This window comes from Gekko japonicus, unplaced genomic scaffold, assembly GCF_001447785.1.
Source record: "Gekko japonicus isolate JY-2015 unplaced genomic scaffold, Gekko_japonicus_V1.1 scaffold3165, whole genome shotgun sequence".
In the NCBI taxonomy this organism is placed as follows: Eukaryota; Metazoa; Chordata; class Lepidosauria; order Squamata; family Gekkonidae; genus Gekko; species Gekko japonicus.
The window spans coordinates 99162-121825 of NW_015170369.1; the positions used below are offsets into that span (position 1 = coordinate 99162).

Here is a 22664-nt window from a genome sequence, read left to right on the forward strand (position 1 = left end):
GGTATCTACATTGTAACTGACCAGTAGCCATGTTAGTGTGCAACCAAAATGATAAAGGTTGTGTGGAACTTTAAAGACTATTGTGGGATCAACTTTTGTGAATTGGATGAAACTGATGAAGTGGGCTCTGACTCATGAAATCTTATGCCACAATAAAGTTGGACCATATTACTCTAGTCTTGGCCTGTCTACACTGGCTCCCAATTTGTTTCTAGGCACAATTCAAGGTGCTGATCTTGATCTTCAAAGCCCTATATAGTTTGGGACCAGCATATCTGAAGGACCACCTACTCCCTTATGAACCTGCCTGACCACTGTGGTCACCTTCAGAGGCCCTGTTTTGGATGCCCCCCTCCTTCTGAGATTAGGTAGGTGGCAACCTGGAAGAGTTCTTGGTTATGGCACCAAATCTCTGGAACTCTCTCCCCAATGAGATTTATCTGTTCCCTTCTGTTGCCATCCTCCACCAGTGGGTGAAGACTTGTTTGATTCATTTGGCATTCCCTCACTGATCCCTCCTTCCTAACCAATGTTTTTAATTGCCGTTTTTATCATCACCAATGTTTGTTACGATCAAAAGATCAGCCAGCAACAGGTTACTATTGCAGGTTATGTACAAATCTAAAATTAATATACCAGGATTAAAATTCATAGCCTCATAGGTGTAATTAATTATACATAAAAGGTTATTTAAAAGGTTTGGAGTATCTGCTTCCTTTTGGACAGAGCCTCAGCACAGAATTTGGCCACTTTAGAGGTGGTCTCATTAGATCAGTCTTCAAAGAGGAGATATACATAGAATTTATCAGATGTTTCTGGGAACTTGGACAGAACAGAAGTGAGATGTGGAACGAACATCATTGTAAAACAGGCAGTATAATAGCACATGTATCACTGTTTCAACTGTTTTCAGTTGGCAGGAATACAGACACTGGGAGTAGGGAATGTGTAGATATCTCCCTTCCAGTAGCACCGAGGGCAGGCAATTAAAGTGGGCTGAGGTGAAAGCTCTGCTGTATTTGGAGGATTCTAGAGCATAAAGATAGTTCTCTGGCATGAAATTTTGGCTATGATTCCCTGCTGCCGGATAGAGATGTGCCTGAGTTCTATTAACTTGAACAGTTGTGTCCCAGATTTATTTAAGCATTTCTTTAGCTCCCGAGAACTTAAGGTGACATATTGCTAAGGGGGAGAAGCCATGAAGTTGTAGCTTATTCTGAGCCACATCCACCCAACCTGAGTGGTAGCTATCCAAAAGAATTAAGGAGGTTTATCCAGCCTGGTTAAGTTTTAGCTTGAGCCAAAAACATATTATTTGGTACCAGCTGCAGGCTTCAAGTGACACCTGCCCCGATTCTGTTCTAAGAAATGCATTTGGTGAGCAATGAGGAAAACCAAATATGCTTCTAAGAAATTTAGATTGGATTGCTTCCAAGGGACAGAAGTCTTTATGTAAACAAATTAGTGAACAATACAGGTGCTATCACTTTGCTTTGGAAAACTTTTATTATATAGGGTAGAATTATATGAGTAGAAAAATCCCAGGATAGTTGATGCCAGTCTTTGGGCACTTTCTGTAACTTGAGTAATATGGGCCCTCAATGAACCTGTCTAAAAAGGTAAAGGTAAAGGTTCCCTTGCTCAAAAGCCAGTCGAGTCCAACTCTAGGGTTGCGGTGCTCATCTCCATTTCAAAGCCAAACAGCCAGCGCTGTCCAAAGATGTTTCCGTGGTCATGTGGCCAGCATGACTGAACACCAAGGCGCACAGAACGCTGTTACCTTCCCACCAAAGTGGTACGTATTTATCTACTTGCAATTTCTTGCTTTCGAACGGCTAGGTTGGCAGGAGCTAGAACTAGAGATGGGAGCTCACTCCATCATGCGGCACACTCGGGTCTTGAGCTGCTGAACTACCGACCTTCCACAGCCTGCAGTTTAGCGTCTTAACCACTTAACCACTTGAGTCTACTGAAACACTATATCCAGATATTTTTCGCCTGTTCTATGTTGTGTCCATTAATCTGCCATTTATATTTGACATATCTTCTGCTGAAAACTAAAATCTTGGCCTTTTGGAAGTTTATTGATAGTTGTTCCTCTTTGCAGTGTGCTGTAAGAACAGGAAGGGTTCTTCTCTACTTCAGAATAGGATAAAATGGCTGTCATCTGCATATATTAAGGCAAGTATCAGTCTGTTAAGTCTGGTTGGTGAAAGTCTGGATTCAACAGAGCTTGAACCATTGAACTGATATAAAAAATAAATATCAGAGCGGCCAGAATACAGCCTGCTTCACTCCCCTCTTGACAGGGACCTTGCCAGATAGGTGCATCTTACAGTCAAGGAGTTGTTTTTATGAAGCATATGTAGGGTTGCCAAATCGAAATTGGCCGGGAGCGGGGGGCTCCCTGCCGGTGTCCTCTTAGTGCACGCGCGCATAGCACGCACACCGCGTCCGCATCACCCGGAAGTGACGTCAGACGCTGGGGGTGGAGCCACGCCATTTGTTTTCCCTCAAATGGTGTGGCTCCGCCCCCAGCGTCCGACGTCACTTCCGGGTGACGCGGATGCGGGGGGGGGGTTTCCCCGCGGCCCCATTCCGCGGGAGCGGGAATCGGGGCTCGAAACCGGGGGGAATTCCGCCCCCCAGGGGCATTTGGCAGCCCTAAGCATATGAGTAAGAACAAGTAGTATGTGATCTACTGAGAATGCCTCTAATTTAGCCTACAATCTATCCAGGCAATACTATCAAAAGCCATTTTGTAATCTACAAAGCCCACATAGAGTGCCCCATGAGGCCTGGTACCATATCTCATCGCTAGATGATACAAAATCAGACACTGATCCAGAACAGAGCGACTGGTCCTAAAGCCTGTTTGTTCTTCAACCATGATGTATTCTCGAGCTAACCAGTCTCCAAACTTCTAGCATAAATGCCTGACATAAAGCTTACTACACTGAGCAAGCCAGTTGGGAAGTGATTAGAGGGGTGAGATTTGTCCCCTTTTTTATTTATCATGATGATAATGGCTAGGCCCCAATCACTAGGGGTTTGTGCTGTCTGATAAATTGCTGTAAAAAGCATGGCCAGCACTGGTGCCCACCTAGGGTTGCCAGCCTCCACGTGGGGCCTGGAGATCTCCTGCTTTTACAACTCATCTCCAGCTGACAGAGATCAGCCCCCCTAGAGAAAATGGCTGCTTTGAAGGGTGGACTCCGTGGCATTGTACCATGTGGAGGCCCCTCCCCTCCCCTCCCCAAACCCCACCCTCTCCTGTCTCCACCCCCAAAGTCTCCAGATATCTTCCAACCCAGACCTGGCAACCCTATGCCCACCACTCAGTGTTTGAATGGTCATTTTTATTTCCGGTATGAATTTTAACCATGGGCTTTCCTGCATGTTCAGCTTAATATTAATTTTCTTGGGAGTCAATCCACAAGTATCAAATTAGTTTGGACCTGGTCCTTCCACATGTCTGCCCTCCCTCTCCATTTCCTCAGTTGTGGAGTCAGTTTATTTTTTTCACATGTGACTTAAATAATCAGGATTTTTAAAGGGAGGGTGTTGTCATCAATGGCACTATAGGTAGTGCCACAGACACCACCACCCCCATTTTTGTGCGTGCTTATATCAATATACTGGTATTATGGCTGTATTTTTAAAAATGACAATAAAATATTCATATATTGATATATTGCAGTAATGACAGGTTGAACGGGTTCTCTGGATTCCCAGCTTTCATTAAAAAAAACCTAAGTAACTAGCCCATCACTTGTGAGATATATTTTTTCCTTATATCAATGGCAGTAATTCATATCACCTCCAGATCCATTTAGACCAGTCCAAGCCTCTTTTCATTTGTGACATTAACATTCTATGAACACCCATTGACACTAAGGCTAATAGAACAACTCAAGCTCTCAGTAGGTGCATCTATTATTTTACTTTAAGAAAAGATTTTGCTCCTCGAAGGATGGTTTTCTTTAAAAAGAAGCCACTGCAGCATGCCTATTGAGTAGTGTGATGGATTGCAAAGAAAAGCAGTTTTTTAAAAAAGATGCTCCTTGTATCAGAGAGTAAGGGAGTTCATGAGTTAAGAGCTCATGTGATTGGCTGCTCTGCTCACTCTTTGATTGGCCAGCATCAACTGAGAGAGAAAATAAAACAGCTGATCTGGAGGGAAAAGAGGTCTTTCACAATTTGGTCTTTCACCTTTGGTCTTTTCGCCTTTTGGTATTTTGCAATTTAGTCTAAAGTCTAAACTAAACTAAATATCTAAACACAGGGCAGAACAGTCAAATCTTTTATGACAAAGAACATATACATGCTAATGTAGGGCAACTCACTCACTGGGGGGAACTGAAGATTTGGCAGGAAAAATCTGCCAGGCAGTTGGGGAGATACAGGGGCTTCTGTGTAGCAGTGTTGTGATAGGAGCCAAAAGGGATTAACTACCATGAAACGCCTCTAACAGATAATATTCAACATGGCGAGTGATTTGGTGTGAGTTCATGCCAGCAACTTACCAGAATTCTCTTCCCAAAATGATAATGCTTTGCATTTTATCTTTAAAAAGACAGATTTTTTTTTTTTAACCAAACAGTGTGTTCAGGACAGGTGAGAATCGGAAGGGAAAGACTTGACTAGGATTGCCAGGTCCAATTGTTCTGCCAGTGGGGAGTGGGTGGGAGCCCTCTGGGAAGAAGAAGAGGAGGAGGAGGAGGAGATTGGATTTATACCCTGCCTTTCACTACCCAAAGGAGTCTCAGAGCAATTTACAATCTCCTTCCCTTTTCCCTTCCCACAATACACACCCTGTGAGGTTGGTGGGGCTGAGAGAGCTCTCTCGAGAACTGCCCTTGAGAGAACGGCTCTGAAAGAACTTATGACTGAACCAAGGTCACACCAGCAGCTGCATGTGGAGGAGCTGGTGCAATGACATCACACTGAGGTGACATCATCATGCTGGGAATGTTGCGCAGCAATGCTCTAGCATTTTGGCCAAAATTCAATGGTTACCACTTCTGCACAATGTCATTACACTGGCAACATCAATGCACAATGTGCCTGTTGGGGGGTCGGGCTTCCCCCTCTGGTCAGCTGGCTGGTGGCGGGCTGAAGCCCTGAAAATTGGGGAACCCCTGCCTGGACCAGGGGTCTGGCAACCCTAGACTTGAATCTTTGGCTCATGAATATTGCAGCACTGTGTGACCAAGGCACAGAAAACCACTGTGGTTACATACAATGTGCACCTAGACAGGGCCAAACTAGAGACATATTAAATGCACAGATGCTGCTGAAAATGGAAGCTGTGTGTCTGGTCCCTACTCCCCCTCTAACACCCAGTAGAATCTATCCATGTTCTGAGCTCCTTCCATCCACTTCTTGTTTGCTGGAGAAATACAGACTGTTGTGATGTCAGGATACGTCTAAGTTGTGTTAGATGTTATAGGACTGAAGGGGAGGGGATAGATGCACTGTCAATTTTGGAAACATCCTTGTTTCGATCAGAGCATTAAGCTTGACCCCAAGGAGTTATAGTACCATTAGTTCAGGCTTTGACAAATTTTCTTCGGCTTTAGGATTCACCCCAAAAATTTAGTAGCCAGGCTTTTCAGCCTTCACACTTTTCTATTCTAATGAACCCACTTTCTCATTATTGCTACCACAAAACCTAATCCTAAACTCTTTCTTGTCATTTTTTAAGCTATAACAAAAGTGTTGTAATGTATAAATAAATACGGGGCAATGCTAGTTGTCATCACAACAAAAGCTAACCCCTATCCCTCAGCTTAATGAGTTTTGTACTTCTACTCAGTATCACCAAGAGGCACTTGGCCGCGGAAAATGCTAGGCACCAAAATTAAATTTCTAGGCACTCTGGCATCCTGGCGTCTGGGATTTGTCAAGCCTGCCCTAGCACAATGAGTGTCGTGGACTGGAAAAAATGAAGAATACTGTACTAGTTTCTCAAATGTATTGAAACAAACAAACAAAAAAAAGTATTGCAGATTGGCAGTACAACCTATTTACACTCTGTCAGGACAATGTATACAAATTAACATTCTCATGCATTCTTTCTTTGATTGGTTTTTAAAGGGGAAAAAAAGCAATTTCTATGCAATGCACTTGATTATACAAGTCATACTTACTATTAAATCCTGTCATTGCTGAATTATTGAATGAAACCCATGTTTAATATTTTAAGAACTGCCGTGTGCTACAAGATATCCCTGCCATACTCCCTGAAGCAAAAAAGGCTGAGTAATTGACACATGCTGACTCTGGGACTGGAAGCATGACTTGAATGGTAAATATTTAAAGAGAGGGAACTCTCCTTCCCTGCTACCAATTGTCTGTAGACAGCGTATTCAGCAAACAGCTTAATTTGGAAACTGGAATGGCAGACATCCTGTGATCTCAGTGCTTCAGTAATTCTCGTTCCTTTGTTATGGTTTCAACATTTGTACTTTATTTTCTAATATAATATCACTGTCAATCCATGCAGGACATCCCCTTGATTCACATGGAAAGTGATTTTCAGCAAATATGGTAAAAGAAAAAATATGTCTTGGTTACAGTCTAGTTCTTAAAGCAACACAGATAGCTTATTAAGGGTGCAATCCAGGGTCATGCTGCCTCATTCTCCCCCCCCCCCCGGAACTATTTCTACTTATGCTGTAAGAGCCCCACATTATCTGTCTCCTTCCCTCATTTGTTTATTTCAGCCTTCTCCATCTTATCCTCCTAACACTGTGAGATAGGTTAGACCACTTTAGCCACCCTTCCACATGCAAGGGCAGAATAAATACTAATTGTACCTTAAGGCATTTCCCAAACACGACAAAAATCATTCCTTAAGGCTGAATTAAACATGACTGCATCCACACTGCCACCATTTTAAAGGGATTTAAAAATGCTGCAAGGTTCCAATCCTGATTTCGGCCCTGGAAAAAGCATGGAGAAGGGGGGGGAGGCTGGACTGGAGTGCCTCAGCCCTTCCAGCATTTTAAAATCCCTTTAAAATGGTGGCATCATTCACAGGCTGGACCCAGTCACATCTCACGTGGCGTTCAGGGAAAACAAAATAAAAACTGTATTCAGTTTATAGCACTGACTCCCCATTTTTCATCCCCCGCCCCAGCTTTTTACCTACTATGGTAAGGATGTCATCTAAGCTCCGTCTTTATCCATTCCTATGTTAGTTACAGAATTCAGAGCATTTGTATCTTTTCTGTTTAAACCAATGTAATTGGCTGCAATTCTAGCCGCACTTGCTTGGAAGTAAATCTCCTACTCATTGGACTCAGCGAGAATGTCTTCTGCATCAGCATGCATGATTCAGGCTATATGCACACCGCAAAAACTTTACATTCCATTCATAGATAGGAAAGGCAAATCCCGGTTTCGGTATCTTAGTGACACTCTCTATTATCACACTGTAGTGTGATCCTGAGTGGCATCAGTTATACTTAAGTGGCTCCGGCTCAAGGGCTCCCATTGGTGCAATGCGAACATTGGTGGAGGTGGGGACTGCCTCTTGCCCTAGATGCTGTTGTCAGCCAAAGACAAGGGGAAGATCTGATCCCCAAGTCAACAGGAGACCCAAATGCACCCCCTTTACATTCTCCCATACAAGAGAGTAGCTAATATTCACGTCTATCAAGGCATATACTTGTAGACAACATTATATGAAGTGGCTTTCTGAGACAGCATTTTTGGAACTCCTCTTCTGGACAATTTTGTACCGCCCAGATAATGTATGTTTCTCTGACTGTCATTTTTTTTTTAATTGTGTATTATTCCTCTCTTTTTATTGTACTCTTGTGTGGGAAATTTCAATACACTACTTATAAAAAAAGAGCACTTCAGCACTGGTGTGGCTTTTGTGTTCTGATAATTTGTATGCCTGTGATGTAAAAGGAGACAGGAAAACATACTCCAGCGTATTAACACCCCTCAGCCTCTGCCCACTTTCTATTCCTCATCATCTGCAAATCCAAGGCTGTTCACTTATTCTACCAGAATGGCTTGTGCTGGCTTTATCCATGTGTTAAAAAGGACATCGTTGCATGTGAATATTTTAGCTTAAAAATCTTAGGTGTGTCGCTTTACAATAAGTAATGTGCTGGCCTACTGTCAGCTCTCAAGACAGATAGACGCCCAGAAGCTTTATTTTTATCTGCCCCCCCCCAAATTTCCCCTAACCCAAAATGCTTTCAAATTGCAAGAAGTAGATCTCCAGTCTCTAGTATAATGTCTCATAGCATATTCTCCATAACAGTGGGGCCCTTCTTGTTTCTTCAGTGTAGACGTTCCAGGCTGTGTAGGGGATTATTATGCAACTGATCACTCCTGGCCTCAAACCACTGTGGGGAGGCCCCTGAGAGTAAAAAAAAAAAAGTTGGTGGGGCAGGGATCACCAGTGCCAAGTAAAACTAATGGGGAAAAAACTTGAGGACCAGGTCATTAACAGGTGGAAATGGGCATAATTCCATGGGAATCTGTAGCTACATTTGCATAAGTCACTTGAGGCAATGACTTTCAGCCAGTACCCCTGTACTCTCAAAGTGGTAGACTCCAACAGGGATTGTTTCTTTACAGCCAGATGGCAAAATCTGGCTGAGCATCTTTGAATTCATTGATGGTAAAAGAACGTGATCTTCTTCGAAGTGCAGAATAGCCCAGAGGCCTGTTGTTGAGCAAATCTGAGTAAAGGCTGGACTTCAGGAAGCGCGGGTAACTGTCTTGCTCCATCAGTGTGTAGATTTTGGTCTGTGCGGCATCAAAGCTGTTGAGTGCAGGGTGGCTGATACTCTGACTGGCACACTCTTTGGTGTTAAAGTCAAGGTTGACCTAGGGAGCAAGAAGGAAAATCAGCCTGCATGGTAACACAACAATTATTGCCTATGGTTCAAGACCTTCCCATTCCAAGAAATACCAGGGCCAAGATGCAGAGGCAGGCAATCAAGCCACCTCTCTGAAAAATGGCCCAGTAGGGGTCTGCAAGAGTCACCATGAAAACCCGACTTTTAAGCACATACATGCACATGCATACATACACACAAATACAAAATACCCACAATAACACCAGTTTTCTATTCTGTTATTTCTCATTCATTGATTTCTGTTGATGCATAGACATTAGAACTTAAAAAACTTTTCCACATTACCATAGGCATTTCCCCACACACAGGAGTTATTTCTGTGTCAAAAAAACATACTGGAACCCATTGATGGTAGACTACGGTTAGGCTTCTAAACATGTCTGGATCAGAGACACTAAAGTTCAAAACCCCATTCTATTATGTAATACAATGGACAAGAGGGAAGGCAACATAGTATAGCCTGATCTCATTGGATTTCAGAAGCTAACCAGGGTCGGTACTTGGAAGGAGGGCCACCATGGAAGATTGCAGAAGAAGGTAATAGCAAACCACCACTGCTTCTCACTTGCCTTGACAGCCCCTTGCTGGAGTCGCCATAAGTCAGCTGTGACTTGACGGTACTTTACACACACATATATACACACACACTCACTATACACACACACACACACACACACACTAGTAATAAGGCTTGTTGCGGCAAGAAATGCAAAAAGCTCTAGGAAGAGAGCATGGGAGAGCGTGGTGGGCTGCAGCACTCGGGCAAACCCCCTGCCCCCGGCAGCTCTGGCAAAGTGCCATGGCCAGACCACCGGTGGACGCAGGGCCAGTTCTGGAATTAGCCACCCTGGGCCCTCCCCACCCTTCCCTCACCAGAAGAAGGGCCATTGTCATCCTTGTCCTCTGTGGCCAGCAGAGGGTAGAGCAGCGCCCCTCTGCTGCCTCTGCCGGCATCCTGGTTGCTGCCGCCAGGGGTGGGCAGCAGGAGGGGGTTGGTGCATCGGTGCCTCTTCAGTGGGGAGGCCTTGTGGTGGTGGTGCTGATGGCGAGACCCACTGTGGAGTGGCGGCAGAGCCGCCTTGCCAGAGCACAACAGGGCAGACAGTGGAGGGGCACCCTCCTGGCGCAGCAGCTGCTGCCATCCCCGCCACTGCTTTCTCCTTGGCCACTTGTGAGTCCGCCGGCACCTCTGTGCCATTGCCCCCTGGCATGGAGTGCTTGCTGAAGCAGACCGGGGGGCAGCTCAGCAGCTCAGCATGGAGAGAAGAGGTGGCGGCCTCCTCCTCCTCAGAGCTCTGCATGAGAGAGGTGGAGGAGCAAAATAGCGGCAGGGCCAGGCTGAGGTACCACCACTGCTGTCTTCGGCTTCCTCACAGACGATGACACATGCCTGTCAGCCAGCCTCCACTGGGGCTTCCACGCCACCTGGGCCGGTCTCCCCCAGGCTGGTGAGCGACATCAGAGGGCGGGCAGCGATGTGGCTTGGGGGCCCCAGGGCGGGCCAGATGGAGCTTGCCCAGGACACTTCCCGGTAACTCGCCAACTCAGCCGGCCAGCCCTTGGCTTTTGAGTACCCCGTGTGCCGCCCCTCTGCCCGGCTGCCACACAGGCCGCTGCGACATAGGTCTGGCTTCTCTCTGCTGGGCCAGACATGTGGAAGCAGAGGAGGCAGCAGAGGCCTGCTGTCAGACTATGGCGGTGGGGGGAATTTTCGGGGGGACTCCATTCCCAGTAAAAGGGTTTCGGTGGGGCAAATGGGGTCTGCAGTGAGCCCGTAGGGGCACGCGTTTCTCCATGGCCAGTTTTCTTAGCTTTTCTGGCCTTTCGCTGCGCTCCTCCCTTTCTCCTCCGCCCACCGGAGCATCTGTCCAGTTAGCCAGCTCACAACACACTGAGCCCGAAACGCTGGCTGCTGCTTCTGTGGGTGGGACTCAGGCAACGGAGCCAGCCAATGCAGGCAGTGCCTTCTGAGTGGCAGATGAGGCACCCAACTGATTTTGGAGCACATTGAACATTGCCAGATGAAAATGGAATTATTATACAAGATATATGTTGTTGTTGTTCAGTCAGTCGCACAGTCGAGTCCGACTCTTTGCAACCCCATGGACCAGCTCCCGCCAGGCCTTCCGATTTTCCGCCATCCTCTGAAGTTTGCTCAACTTCATGTTCGTTGCATCGATGACACTGCAGCCAGATAAGTTGCAGAGCCCCCCCCCCTTCCCGCCTTCAGGTACAAGCTCTCTCTCCTCTGTGAGGGCAGATCTGCGCGTTCCCCCTCCCCCAATAGCTAGCAATCCAAAACAGTCCAAAACAGTCCAGTGGCACCTTTAAGATCAAGTTTTATTCAGGTACAAGCTCTCCCTCCTCTGTGAGGGCAGACCTGCACATTCCCCACCCCCCAATAGCTGGCAATCCAAAACAGTCCAGTGGAGCCTAAGCGGTGGGTGTTGCCTTCTGACACACGTTTGGTGATGTCAGGGGGTGTGGCATATGCAAATAAGTTATGCTAATGTTATGCTAATGAGCTCCTGCACCTCTTTTTCTACGGAATGACCCACTTTATCACTTTATCCAGTGTGTCACAATGCAGGATATGTAGGAATATTTGGACTCTTAGCATGATGTGATTTTAACTGAGTTGCCCTGTACTGTGGGAGGATTAATCAAACTTACACCGTTGTTCAGAAGTATTTTTATATTTAAAATTGCCCTGAGAATGTACTTCTAAATTTCATGTAGGCAACTTTTTAATGGTCTTTCATCCTTGCAGTTTAGAGTCCTCCCTTCTATGTGCTGGGTAAGAGGCACACATCAAGTTTTATCTCTGTATGACTTTGGAATAAGACATATGCATGATGGCTGCTAGAATATATTCAGCCTGCAATTAGTTCCAGGTCCACTAGTGGGTGCTGAAGAGCTTATATGGCTATCACAGCACTGGTTGAATGGGCTTTTAGCCCAATTACATCAGATTGCAGTCACATTGAGCTCAGAATGTGCTGAAGACAGTCACAGGCACTTATGGAGATGGAATTCTGTTCAGTGTATTGTCCAGTGGCAGCCATTGGCTGGAGAAGTCATGTACAGGTCAAGAACCTAGCTGTGGTACGATAGCAATTTAGCAAAGGAACAGCAGATTGCAGGAAATAGTTCCAAGGCCAGCATGTAGCCCATCTGTGCCAGGGAAAATGACCACCACTACACTTAAGTCTTATATTGTGGTCCTAAGCAGAGTTACACTCTTCTGAACTCACTGAAATAATGGATTTAGAAGGGTGCAACTCTGTTTAGGGTTGCACTTTAGCAGTCAGTGTAAAGCAAAGCATATTTCTCATGTGTTGTCCCGGTTTGATAGGGTTGCACTTTAGCAGTCAGTGTAAAGAAGCAAAGCATATTTCTCATCTGTTGTCCCTGTTTGTTTTGGTAGACTATTTCAATAGACGAATAGAAGCCTGACATCTGGGAATGTCAGCATCCATACGTGAATATCAACAAGTAATTTTGGATGTTCACTGTAACCTCTATAGATGTCCCTAACAGTCTCTGTCATTGTCATACCTGGAAAAGCTCAAGATTTCATCTTCTTTATCAACGTGCCAAGAAACAAAAGGGCAGAATGTTGGATAGAGACGCACAGCTGAAGGAAGTGGGACCATTCAGGAAGGGGCTGGTACACTTCCCAATGGCTTCTGCTGCACTGTGAGACAGTAATCTAAGATGCAGTTGAAAGGATGCAAAACCTCCCCCACTGAGATCATTGTGGGGTTGGAGAAGGCTTAGCCTCTACCTGTATGGTGTCTGCTAGTGCCCCCTGCTTGTTATGAGTCAAATAACTGAATCTCTGCCATTTGTTTACATAAGTAAAACCAACAGGCATTTATTTCTGATGGTTATTTCCCCTTCCCAGCTTCTAAAGCTTATAGTAATGAGCCGAAATAATGTGCTACACTTGGAGACATCTTTCTAGTGAGTGAAAATGATAAGATACAGCACAGTCTCTGCCAAATGGGACTGCGTGGGAAGGGGGTGTTAGTGGTGCAGTGTGTGTCTGCACTATTTATTCATTTATTGGACTTCCAGACCAGATCATTCAGAAGCACTGGGGTGGTTGCCAATGTGGTAGTTCTCCCCTGTCTTTCCTAACCCTAACCATCCAAAGCCACTTTGAATAAAAATATCTGTGTTGAGAAGACATACAGCCTTGGTTAGTCCAGGGGAAGAGAGTGTCAATGAATGTGCACTCATGTGGACCTAATTGATGCATTGATGTAACACTGAGCAAGTTTGTGTATGTTGTGGTGGAACATGGAGATGGATGAGGTCTCTTAGACACGGTAAGACGGAGTCATATACAGACCATCCTTCCTCATCCATTCATGCATACATGGTACCCAATGTAGAGACAGTAAAGGTAAAGGTTTCCCTTGCTCGAAAGCTAGTCGAATCCGACTCTAGGGATGTGGTGCTCATCTCCGTTTCCAAGCTGAAGAGCCAGCGCTGTCCATAGACATTTCCGTGGTCATGTGGCCGGCAAGACTAAACGCCAAGGCGCACAGAACGCTGTTACCTTCCCACCGAAGTGGTACCTATTTATCTACTTGCAATTTCTTGCTTTCAAACTGCTAGGTTGGCAGGAGCTGGGACCAGAGATGGGAGCTCACTCCGTCATGCAGCATTTGGGTCTCGAACTGCCGAACTACTGACCTTCCAGTCTGCAGTTCAGCATCTTAACCACTTGAGCCACCACTTAGGTAAAATATGAGTATCTAGACTGATCTGATCTGATAGACTGATCTAGACTGTGTATATTTTTTTACATGTGACATGCCATGTGTATGACATTGTTAATACTGTTTTCTGGAACACATTTGCAGTCCATCTTTTCTTCCTGCTTGTTGGAGTATGATTATTACCCTGAAAGCTGTGTTTAAATTGGTGATTTGTTTTATTCATTTGGCTTATTATCTGAAATCTTGGCAATGTAATAGTTATAGTTTGTAATAGTAATTGGATCTGTAATTGCTGGTTAGCAGACTGATGAAGACTAATTCTTACATCCTTATTTCAGATATGCACAGATAAAGTTCTTGGGCAGATATATATTTGTACTTCACAATGATATTGTTGTGGTATGCACTATAATTTCTCTGACATGTTTTCAAAGAGTGAGTATGATATAGACAAAGATAAGAACTTTACATTCTTGGCTTCCATGAGAGAAAATTCATAATGTGATTAATGCCCCATATAAAGTAATAGGACTTAAATGTCCTTAACTTGGCTGGCTCATACTCTATGACTGCTCTACCAGTAAGGAAGTTTAGAGATTAGGCATAATTAGGCAAATGTTGTTTTTAAAAATCCAATGGATTTCAACTGAACAAATTTCAGTTTATGCTAAAATAACAGGATTATGCCTGTTATTTTCATCATTTGATTTTTGTACAGTTAAAAAAAAGACCCAACTATGTGGCTGGTATGTTCTATTGCAGCATATCAAAACCTCTGGGGTTTAGTCAGGTGAGGTTTAGATGTAGAAATCCATGAAAAAAAGCAGTTAGATCAATAAGATGCCAGCATTATACCTCTTTTGGAGCATCTTTTTCAATGAACATCTTGTAGATTTCCTTTGCTTTGAGTGAAAGTTGAACAGGGTCTTTGATCTTCTTGTAATTTTCACATGCCACCCAAAACTCAATGTTCTCTTCGCTAAATTCGGATTTCAGGAACCTTGTGAATGCATCCATCCCAGCTACAACAGAGAAAGTTTGATTGTCAAATGCGTTCAAAACGAGGGTTGCTAGATGATGAAACACAAATACTTTTTAGATTACAACTGTAGTCCCAAATCTACTTTGGGATTTCTCTTCAGCAGCATTAAGTAACAAAAGGGTCACTGAAATCATACATATTTTGGTGGTTTGCTTTAATTGCAAGAGGCAGTCTAGGTCATAACTTTCAACTGTGACTCTTTGTCTAGAATAGAAATCTTGAAACAACTGAAAAACACATGGTTGGTTTAATGAAGGTTATGTGTGCTGAATGTTAGTAGTGGGCTAACTCTCCTCAACAAACAACTATTTGGAAAGAAAGCTTATTTTGAGTCCAGTTGTTCCCTCTAAGCTGCGGAGTCTTGTGAGCAAAAATTCCACTTTGTGAGCTCCTGGCATTAAAGTTGTGAGTGAGTGATTTGGCTGCTGCATAAATTAGTTGGCTCTGGAGCCATCCTTCCTGAGCTAAGACAAAAAGGTGTGAGCCAGAGGCTAAAAAAACTGTGAGCTAGCTCACACTAACTCAGCTTAGAGGGAACACTGGTTGTGACATTCAAACACAGTCTCACTCATGGTGACATAACTGGGAGCATGATGGGGTCCAAATACTGTGACACTGGTCCAGTGAGAGCAGTGGTGTAAAGAGGTGTTCTCTGTCTTAGGTTATACTCATACTGAAGAAGTATCAGGGCCATGGTGATCAGGGCAGGTACTGAGAGAATTCAGACACCACTTTGGGAAATCACTGCTTGGCATCCTTGCAAATATAGCCTAGTTCTTGCTGAGGCGGTAAAGCTGAGCCTGGGCAATGGGTTCACATATTAGGAAATGCTGTCCCGTGGGGTGAAAAAGCATTCATACATTTCAAGTAGAATCGTTCCTCCTGAAAAAAAATTTCATGTGCCAAGATTTATTTATTTTTTTTTGGGGGGGGGGGGCAGAATGTTATGGTAGAAACTTAAGGTTGTAGAACAGGCTGTACCAGTTCAGACTGTAGGTGAGGTGAGTCACCGTTTTAATTCTCCCTCTCTATAAAAACTCCCTGCATACTGTGTTAGTTCCCCACTCACATGGAATTATTGTCATAGGAAGGAGAACTCTGAAAAATGTAATTCTTCACCCACAGTCTGATTAGTGTTAATTACCTCCAATATGGGTCCTGGAGTTCTCCCAGAATGACTACTGATCTCCCATTTCCCTGGAGAAAATGGCCGCTTTGGAGGGCAGAATCAGGAGCATCATATCTCCAATAAGTCCCCCCTCCTCTCCAGACTCCACCAGGCAATGCCTTCAAATCCCCAGGAAGTCCCCAAGCCGTTGTTGGCAACCCTAAATCTGACACAGTACACAGTAGCATATGATATCACCTCAGCACTTTCACCTCATTCTGCCAGAAGTGTGTTGTGGACAACAATTTTATCACTTTTGTGAGAACTTATATATATGGAGGGGAAAACATTTGGAAAGTGATAGCCTCCCTCCTTTAGCTAGGGCATCATATGAGGAAAATAGAAATTTGTAGGGGAGGGGCAGATAATTTTAAAAAAAATCCTTAAGATTTGTTTCCCTCTTTTATAATGATCAAAGAAACTGCTGATTGCATTACAGCAAATATTGTTTCCGACGTTGTTAGAAACATATGTTTTGTTCTCTTTCTGCAGGACAATATTGAAGTTTACATACCCATTGTATGCACATACAGCAGAAGGCACTGGCTGATCTGCTGTGCAAAGCATTAGTTGGTTAAGCTACCAATTAAACTGAATTAATTAGGTTTCATGATGATGCTCCTAATCCAGTCATAAAACAAACCCAGACGTCTTTTAGGATGGCATTTACTGACCTGTATGCCAATGCAGTATCACCATGGCTTTCCAAAGTATATACCCGGAGAGTCTCTTGAATTTATAAAAAAACCACTGCCTTGTGTATGGGTGACCCATTGCTGCTGCTTTAGGGCTCCACTTCTTTACCTTTACTTGCAGTGATACTACATACAGCATCTATACCCTGAAAATCTTGTTGGTTTCTAAGATGCAACTGGATTCGAATCTAACCTATGTAATATATCATTCACTTAACCCTAACTTGTGTGTCAGATCTCCACTAGTACTAAGTGTAGCTTTTGAGCAATATGACATCTTGAATGAAACTATTCTCTGGAGAAGCTCAGTCATTCTGAGTTTTCTCAGGTCCATTTTCCTATCAGAATTCAAGACCATCTCCTACGGCAATCCATTTGTCGTTGGAAGTCGAACTTAATAGACTTCCATACTTTACGCACAGTTAGTTCTCCACTGTAGAAGGATAATCATAATGAGACATTTTGGCATGAAAAATAGATCTGAGGCTACTTGTGAAAGGAAAAAAATGATACAGGGCTTTTATGGAATATAATTCCAGATGAAAACACTGGCAGTACTAACCTTCCTGTGAAATAAGTTTGTCAAAAGATTCACCCCATTTCTTTATTTCTTCAGGGGACATGCTGTAAAAGACAAAAAAAAAGAGAGAGAGTCATGTGTGGTGTGTATGTCAAGGCTCTTTGCAACATATGTCCCCTTCTATTGCTTCCAGTTTGTCTATATTTCACATGGTTTTGCATTAGATTACGTTACAAAAGGACACTCCTTCCCTGGAGCCTTCAAAAACAGCTGGTTTAATGTTGCTGACTTTTTTTCTTATTGAATTATAGAATTTCCCCACCCCTACCACCTCCAACATGCACGCGCACACACACACACACACAATTACGTTACAAAAGGACACTCCTTCCCTCGAGCCTTCAAAAACAGCTGGTTTAATGGTGCTGACTTTTTTTTCTTATTGAATTATAGAATTCCCCCACCCCTACCACCTCCAACATGCATGCACGCGCACACACACACACACACACACAGACGTGCAAACAGAAAGGCTTGGGAGCTCCAGTGAAATGCCTGTGCAGAGATCTAGTTTCAAATGCAGGTTGTTGATGGCTCTGTGACCACAGGCTATTTTTAACTGCGTGCAGGAAGTTCTATGGTATATGGAAACAAAGACGCAGAAGCTGTGGCCCCACAACAGCATTAACACATGTAGCCTGTCATTTTATTTACCGCAAAAAAGAGAACATTTTAAAAATGTCACACTATTTTTGGAGCGCTGGATTTTCTTTTCTTTTTTTATATAAAAATGAATGGTGTATTTTTTTAATCAAATATGTCAAACTGTGAATACTGTATATTGATCTCTCTGTATTTCACAGAAAGGCAGTAGAAATAGTCTCATTTTGGGCTAAAAATTTTGTGAGATAACTGTTTTTTAGTATATTTGTTGGATTGTTGTTCAGGGTTTAGTGGAACTAGGGTTAAGGCAAATTATTATTGTTATTATTATTACACATCACTTTTCCACAAAAGATTAATCATTGTACCCAGGGAGGGACTTGCAGAATTTAGACTCTGTGTGTGTGTGTGTGTGTGTGTGTGTGTGTGTCAGTGAATGGTGTAAGAAAATGGAAGGCTGGTGTAACAAAGCAGTAGATAGAGTAGGTGGGGCCAATTTCGGGCCAGGCAATGGTGGGTGAAGCCCACAGAAAATCATGTGATTAGCGAAGGTATGCAGTTTCAAGACCCCTGACACTGAGTAATAACGTTGAGACATGATACCAGGCTTATTAATAGTAGTATGTAGCACATACTACAATGGAATCAAAAGCACAACACGAGACTCAAAACTGTATACAGAGCAGACAACGGCATGGGAGCTCCATCACAGACTATATACCTAACCACACATATGATGCATACTTACCTATGAAAGATTAAACATTTAGGGGACACTCTAGAAAATAATCATTTTGCAGGTGAGATTTAGACTAGCTCCAAGCAGTGTTCCCTCTAAGCTGAGTTAGTGTGAGCAAGTACACAATTTTTTTGGCTTCCAACTCACACATTTTTGTCTTAGCTCAGGAAGGATGTATCCAGAGCAAACAAATACCAGCCAAATCACTCACTCACAACTTTAATGCCAGTAGCTCACAAAGCAAAATTTTTGCTTAGAGGGAGTATTGGTTCCAAGGACCATCATTGAATCGATGGCAGAAAATTGTGTGTGGGGAGGAACAATTCAGAGCAGACAATACAAAGTGCAGAGAACTCAGGAAAACAAGCCAAGCCACTGGCAACAAATCGCCATCTGTGACCTGACCAGGTCTTGGGCCTAGGGAAGGATCTATCTTGGCGTTAAGCATCCCTTCCCAAATCTGCATACTGGCTTGCACAGTGGGATGTGTGGCCGCAAAAGAGAGAACGTAGTCCTTACATGTCCTGATGATGCTACATAATTATGCATGCATGCATTCTGTGAATATCTCCTTGGAAATAGATTATTTTATTACCTGTGGGAATGGCCGTGCAACAGCCCACTAACTTCAGTGGACTTAGAAGAGTAGAAAATCTAAATATAATTTATGATTGCACTGTTAGAATAAAAAATTTCAGGGTTGAAAGGAACATTTTGTTAGACTAGAGCTGAAAATATTTATCTTGGGCGATACCTGTTCACTGTGAGGACCCTTTAAAGAATATAGCACCTTGCAGATTGTTTCCCTCGTGGTAGGTGTAAGGGGAACTGGTGTTCTGATCGGCAGACATGTCAGTGACCAGGAGGCATGTACAAATCTCATAGTGCTGATTTGCTATCTAGCTACACCTCCCCTTTCCCTTGAAGTTATAATTCATTTGGGGCTGTTGTGTGTTTTAAGGCAGCTTGTGTATTAAAAGATTTTCGAGTTAAGAAGCCTCTCACATGATGGAGGCAAAAACTTAAGAAAATGTGGTGTTCCTAGAACAAAACATAATTAAGCAGATAACAGTAAAATAATATTTATTAACTTACTCAAGTTGCAGTGAATGTTTGTCTATAAATATTTTCAGGGTGAACATAGTACTTGGGGGGGGTCTTATACCTTGGAAACACTACTTCCTTTCCTTGTTCACAGCCTATTTGCTGATTGGCTGCTTCCTGAATGTTTCTTGCTTTACTATTTTTTCTGTGTGCATCTTTATTCTGCGACCACTGACATCATCATACAGCCAGTCAGATTTGGCTTTGTAAAGGTATCACGAAGGGCAAGCAAAGCCAATACAGAAGGAGGGTTATGTTTCTTCTCTGAGCTAGCCAGAGATCATGGATTGAGACTGATGAAACTGTAGAGCCATGTAGCCAATTAGATTTGGCTATGTGATGGCACAGCTGATAGCAAAAAGCCAATTCAGAGCAAGTCAATACTTGGTTCATTGAATTACTTTCACTCTGGATATGTGAATACTTTCACACACTTTTCACATGCTCCCTCCAAACTGCAGATTGGACAAGCATTTCACAAGGGGTGAAAGTGTTCAAACAAAGGGACCCCCCCCAATTCCAACCTGGATCTAGTCTTCTCTTTCTGTTAGGCCAATTAGTACCAGCTGCAGATGACATACCTGTATAGCTAAGTGGGTGGGTTTTGAAACTCATCTAAGGGAGACCACCAAAGAATTCCATGATCCCTATGCAGAGGCAGACAATGGCAAACTACCTCTGTTCATTTTTTCTCTTGGAAACCCTACGGGGTCTTGGTAAGTCCGCAACTTGATGGCACTTTCCACCACCACTTCCTGGGAGCAATTCACATTTTTAAAAATTTCTCTCACCTTGAAGCATTTGTCAGTTTCTCAAAAGCATCAAGATGGGTGGGATTTGGGTGCAATTCAGACTTCTTCAGCAGGAGACTCAACCTGTTCTTCTTTTCTTGTGCCCTGTGAGAGAGTTTAAGCCACTTCAAACCACCAGCATAAAATATTTTAAAGACTTCACTTTTGCAAATGCAGAATGTTCTGAAAAGTTGATCTTTTCCCTTTACTTGAAGTTGCACTAATGTTGATGTTATTTCTCCCACGTTTGCTGTAGAGAATAATGAATTTCTCACTTACACCTTTGCATACATTTACATACCGAATCATCTGCAAAGGGTAAATGAAAGTCTTCTCATTTCCACACTCGTTTGCATTCAGTTTAAAGGCAAGAGGAAAAACTTAATTTTAGTGAGCCCAGAGAGAGGGTCAAGGTCTCTTGGTGATCTATTTTTTGTAAAAAATAATAAAGTGTGCTATGAATCTCAGTCCTTGAAATGTTAAAAAGAAACTTTCTTGATTCTGAATTAGTCTTAGGAACTTGACTCTGAATCAAAGTCTTAGGTAAACTCTGGAGCCATCAAAGAAATTCATGTGAATTTGAGTTTAAAACACTGATTGAGACTTGAATTGCTATTGTTTTAGTTTGTAGCTGAGCAAGCTGGGTTTCTTTGATAAAGGCTTGTCAGTGGATTTGTATTTGGATGTGCAGTGGGTACACAAGAAGTGTCTAAAGAAGGGGTATTCTACCCATAACACATATTTGTATATGGCAGATTTTTAATTCATTTATTTATCTACTTACTTATTTTCTCCCCAGTGGGCTTACGTAGCTCTCCTCTCCTCCATTTTATCCTGACAGCAATTCTGTGAGTTAAGATAAGCTGAGTGGGTGTGTCTGGCCCAAGGTCATCCAGCAAGATTCCACACAGAGTAGGGGTTCAAACCTGGGTCTCCCAGATCCTAGCCTGACACTCTAACCACCACACCATGAAAACATGTAACTTTAATTTATGTAAACTGATGCGAGTTAGCATGGTGGATTCTTGGAGACTTTGGTCCTGCATTAAAGGATAAAGGCTTTTGTTTAAAAATCATACTTTAAAAGGTGCTTATGTTTGTGTGTGTATACACACACAGGTGTCCAAGTGTATGAATTACAGTGGTGCATTCTAAGTGTTGGTTGTTGTTGTTTTGACTTTTCTATCAGACTGTTTTAAAACAGGATACAATATGTAGTTGTGCAAACAGATGTGCAAGATATTTGAGTGTCTGGAGGCCCTGATTAACAGTGTGACGAAAACTGGATGTTCTCTTGTGTATTATGCAGCAAAAGCCAATAAACCACAAAGATACCAGGGAGTCAGATAAGGTGCATGGAAGTACTGTTTCTGCTTATTTCTTCCTAATTAGAAGTCTTCATGATTGTCTGGGTAAGTAGCCAAGGGATATGGCAGCATAGGTCTTCAGAGTCACAGCCTGGGACAGCTGAAGTTGTTCACTGCACGTTGGCTGGCCCTCCCTCTTGCTCCCATTAAGTCCCCCTCATTCCCCGCCGGTTGCCAGGAGGGACCTGGCAATCCTATAAGACTTACAACTACTTGAACAAGCTTTAAAACAACATGCAGCCATCTAAAATGATAAAATAACTCTCAAGCTAGAAGCAGGCCATACTAATATCTCCCCTTATATAAAGCCGTAGTGGGGTCCAACGTTCCAATGCACACCTACAGTGTTTCGGCGCAAGAACTGTCAGTCAGAAGATGCTGGCTGGGTTGGCTGGCTGCTTTGTGTAGTCCCGCCTACATCAGCCCTGGCCAGCGTGTTTGGCTCAGTATGCTCTGGGCCTCTGACAGGAGAGGACCATCTGCAGACTGAGTGCAGGGACAGGGCTTCTATGGCTAGGCCGCTTCAGCCTACTCTTCTCTGATTGGGCCAGCATTTCAAGGTCATTTGCATATGGAAGCTGATTGGACTTCACTCCATTCCACACCTCAAACTCCCCCCCCCACAAGACAGTTGGAACTGTCAGTTGCATATGGGACCTGGTGTATTTTGAGGTAAAATATGTTCTCACTCACAACACATCACTTCCCCTTCAAAAGAAACAAACCCAATAACACAATCATGCCACACCACAAAAAAGGCAGATCACACCACAAGCAGAATACCACAAGGCAAAAAATGATAGGAAAAGGTGCCAGCAGTCACCCCATTACTGCCACAGATATGTACCCGAGAGCGCTTCAGAGGATGGTGTGCAAGGTCCCAGGTTCATGTTTTAAAAGCTGCCTGGGGGATTATGGACCATTCACACATTTTCAAACTTAACATACCTCATAGGG

General features: G+C 43.4%; 1 protein-coding gene across 1 annotated transcript in view; it reads right to left on the reverse strand.

Moving 5' to 3' along the window:
- Positions 1-6973: 6973 nt before the first annotated feature.
- The window catches only part of RGS18 (regulator of G-protein signaling 18), a 19423-nt gene continuing 3732 nt past the window's right edge, over positions 6974-22664 (reverse strand). Inside the window, exons 2-5 of the mRNA XM_015418235.1 lie at positions 20341-20445; positions 17086-17147; positions 14474-14640; positions 6974-8856 (exon numbers count right to left, since the gene is read on the reverse strand). Coding sequence (XP_015273721.1) covers positions 8599-8856; positions 14474-14640; positions 17086-17147; positions 20341-20445 — 592 coding nt within the window. The 3' untranslated portion in view covers positions 6974-8598. The remainder of the gene's footprint in view (positions 8857-14473; positions 14641-17085; positions 17148-20340; positions 20446-22664) is intronic.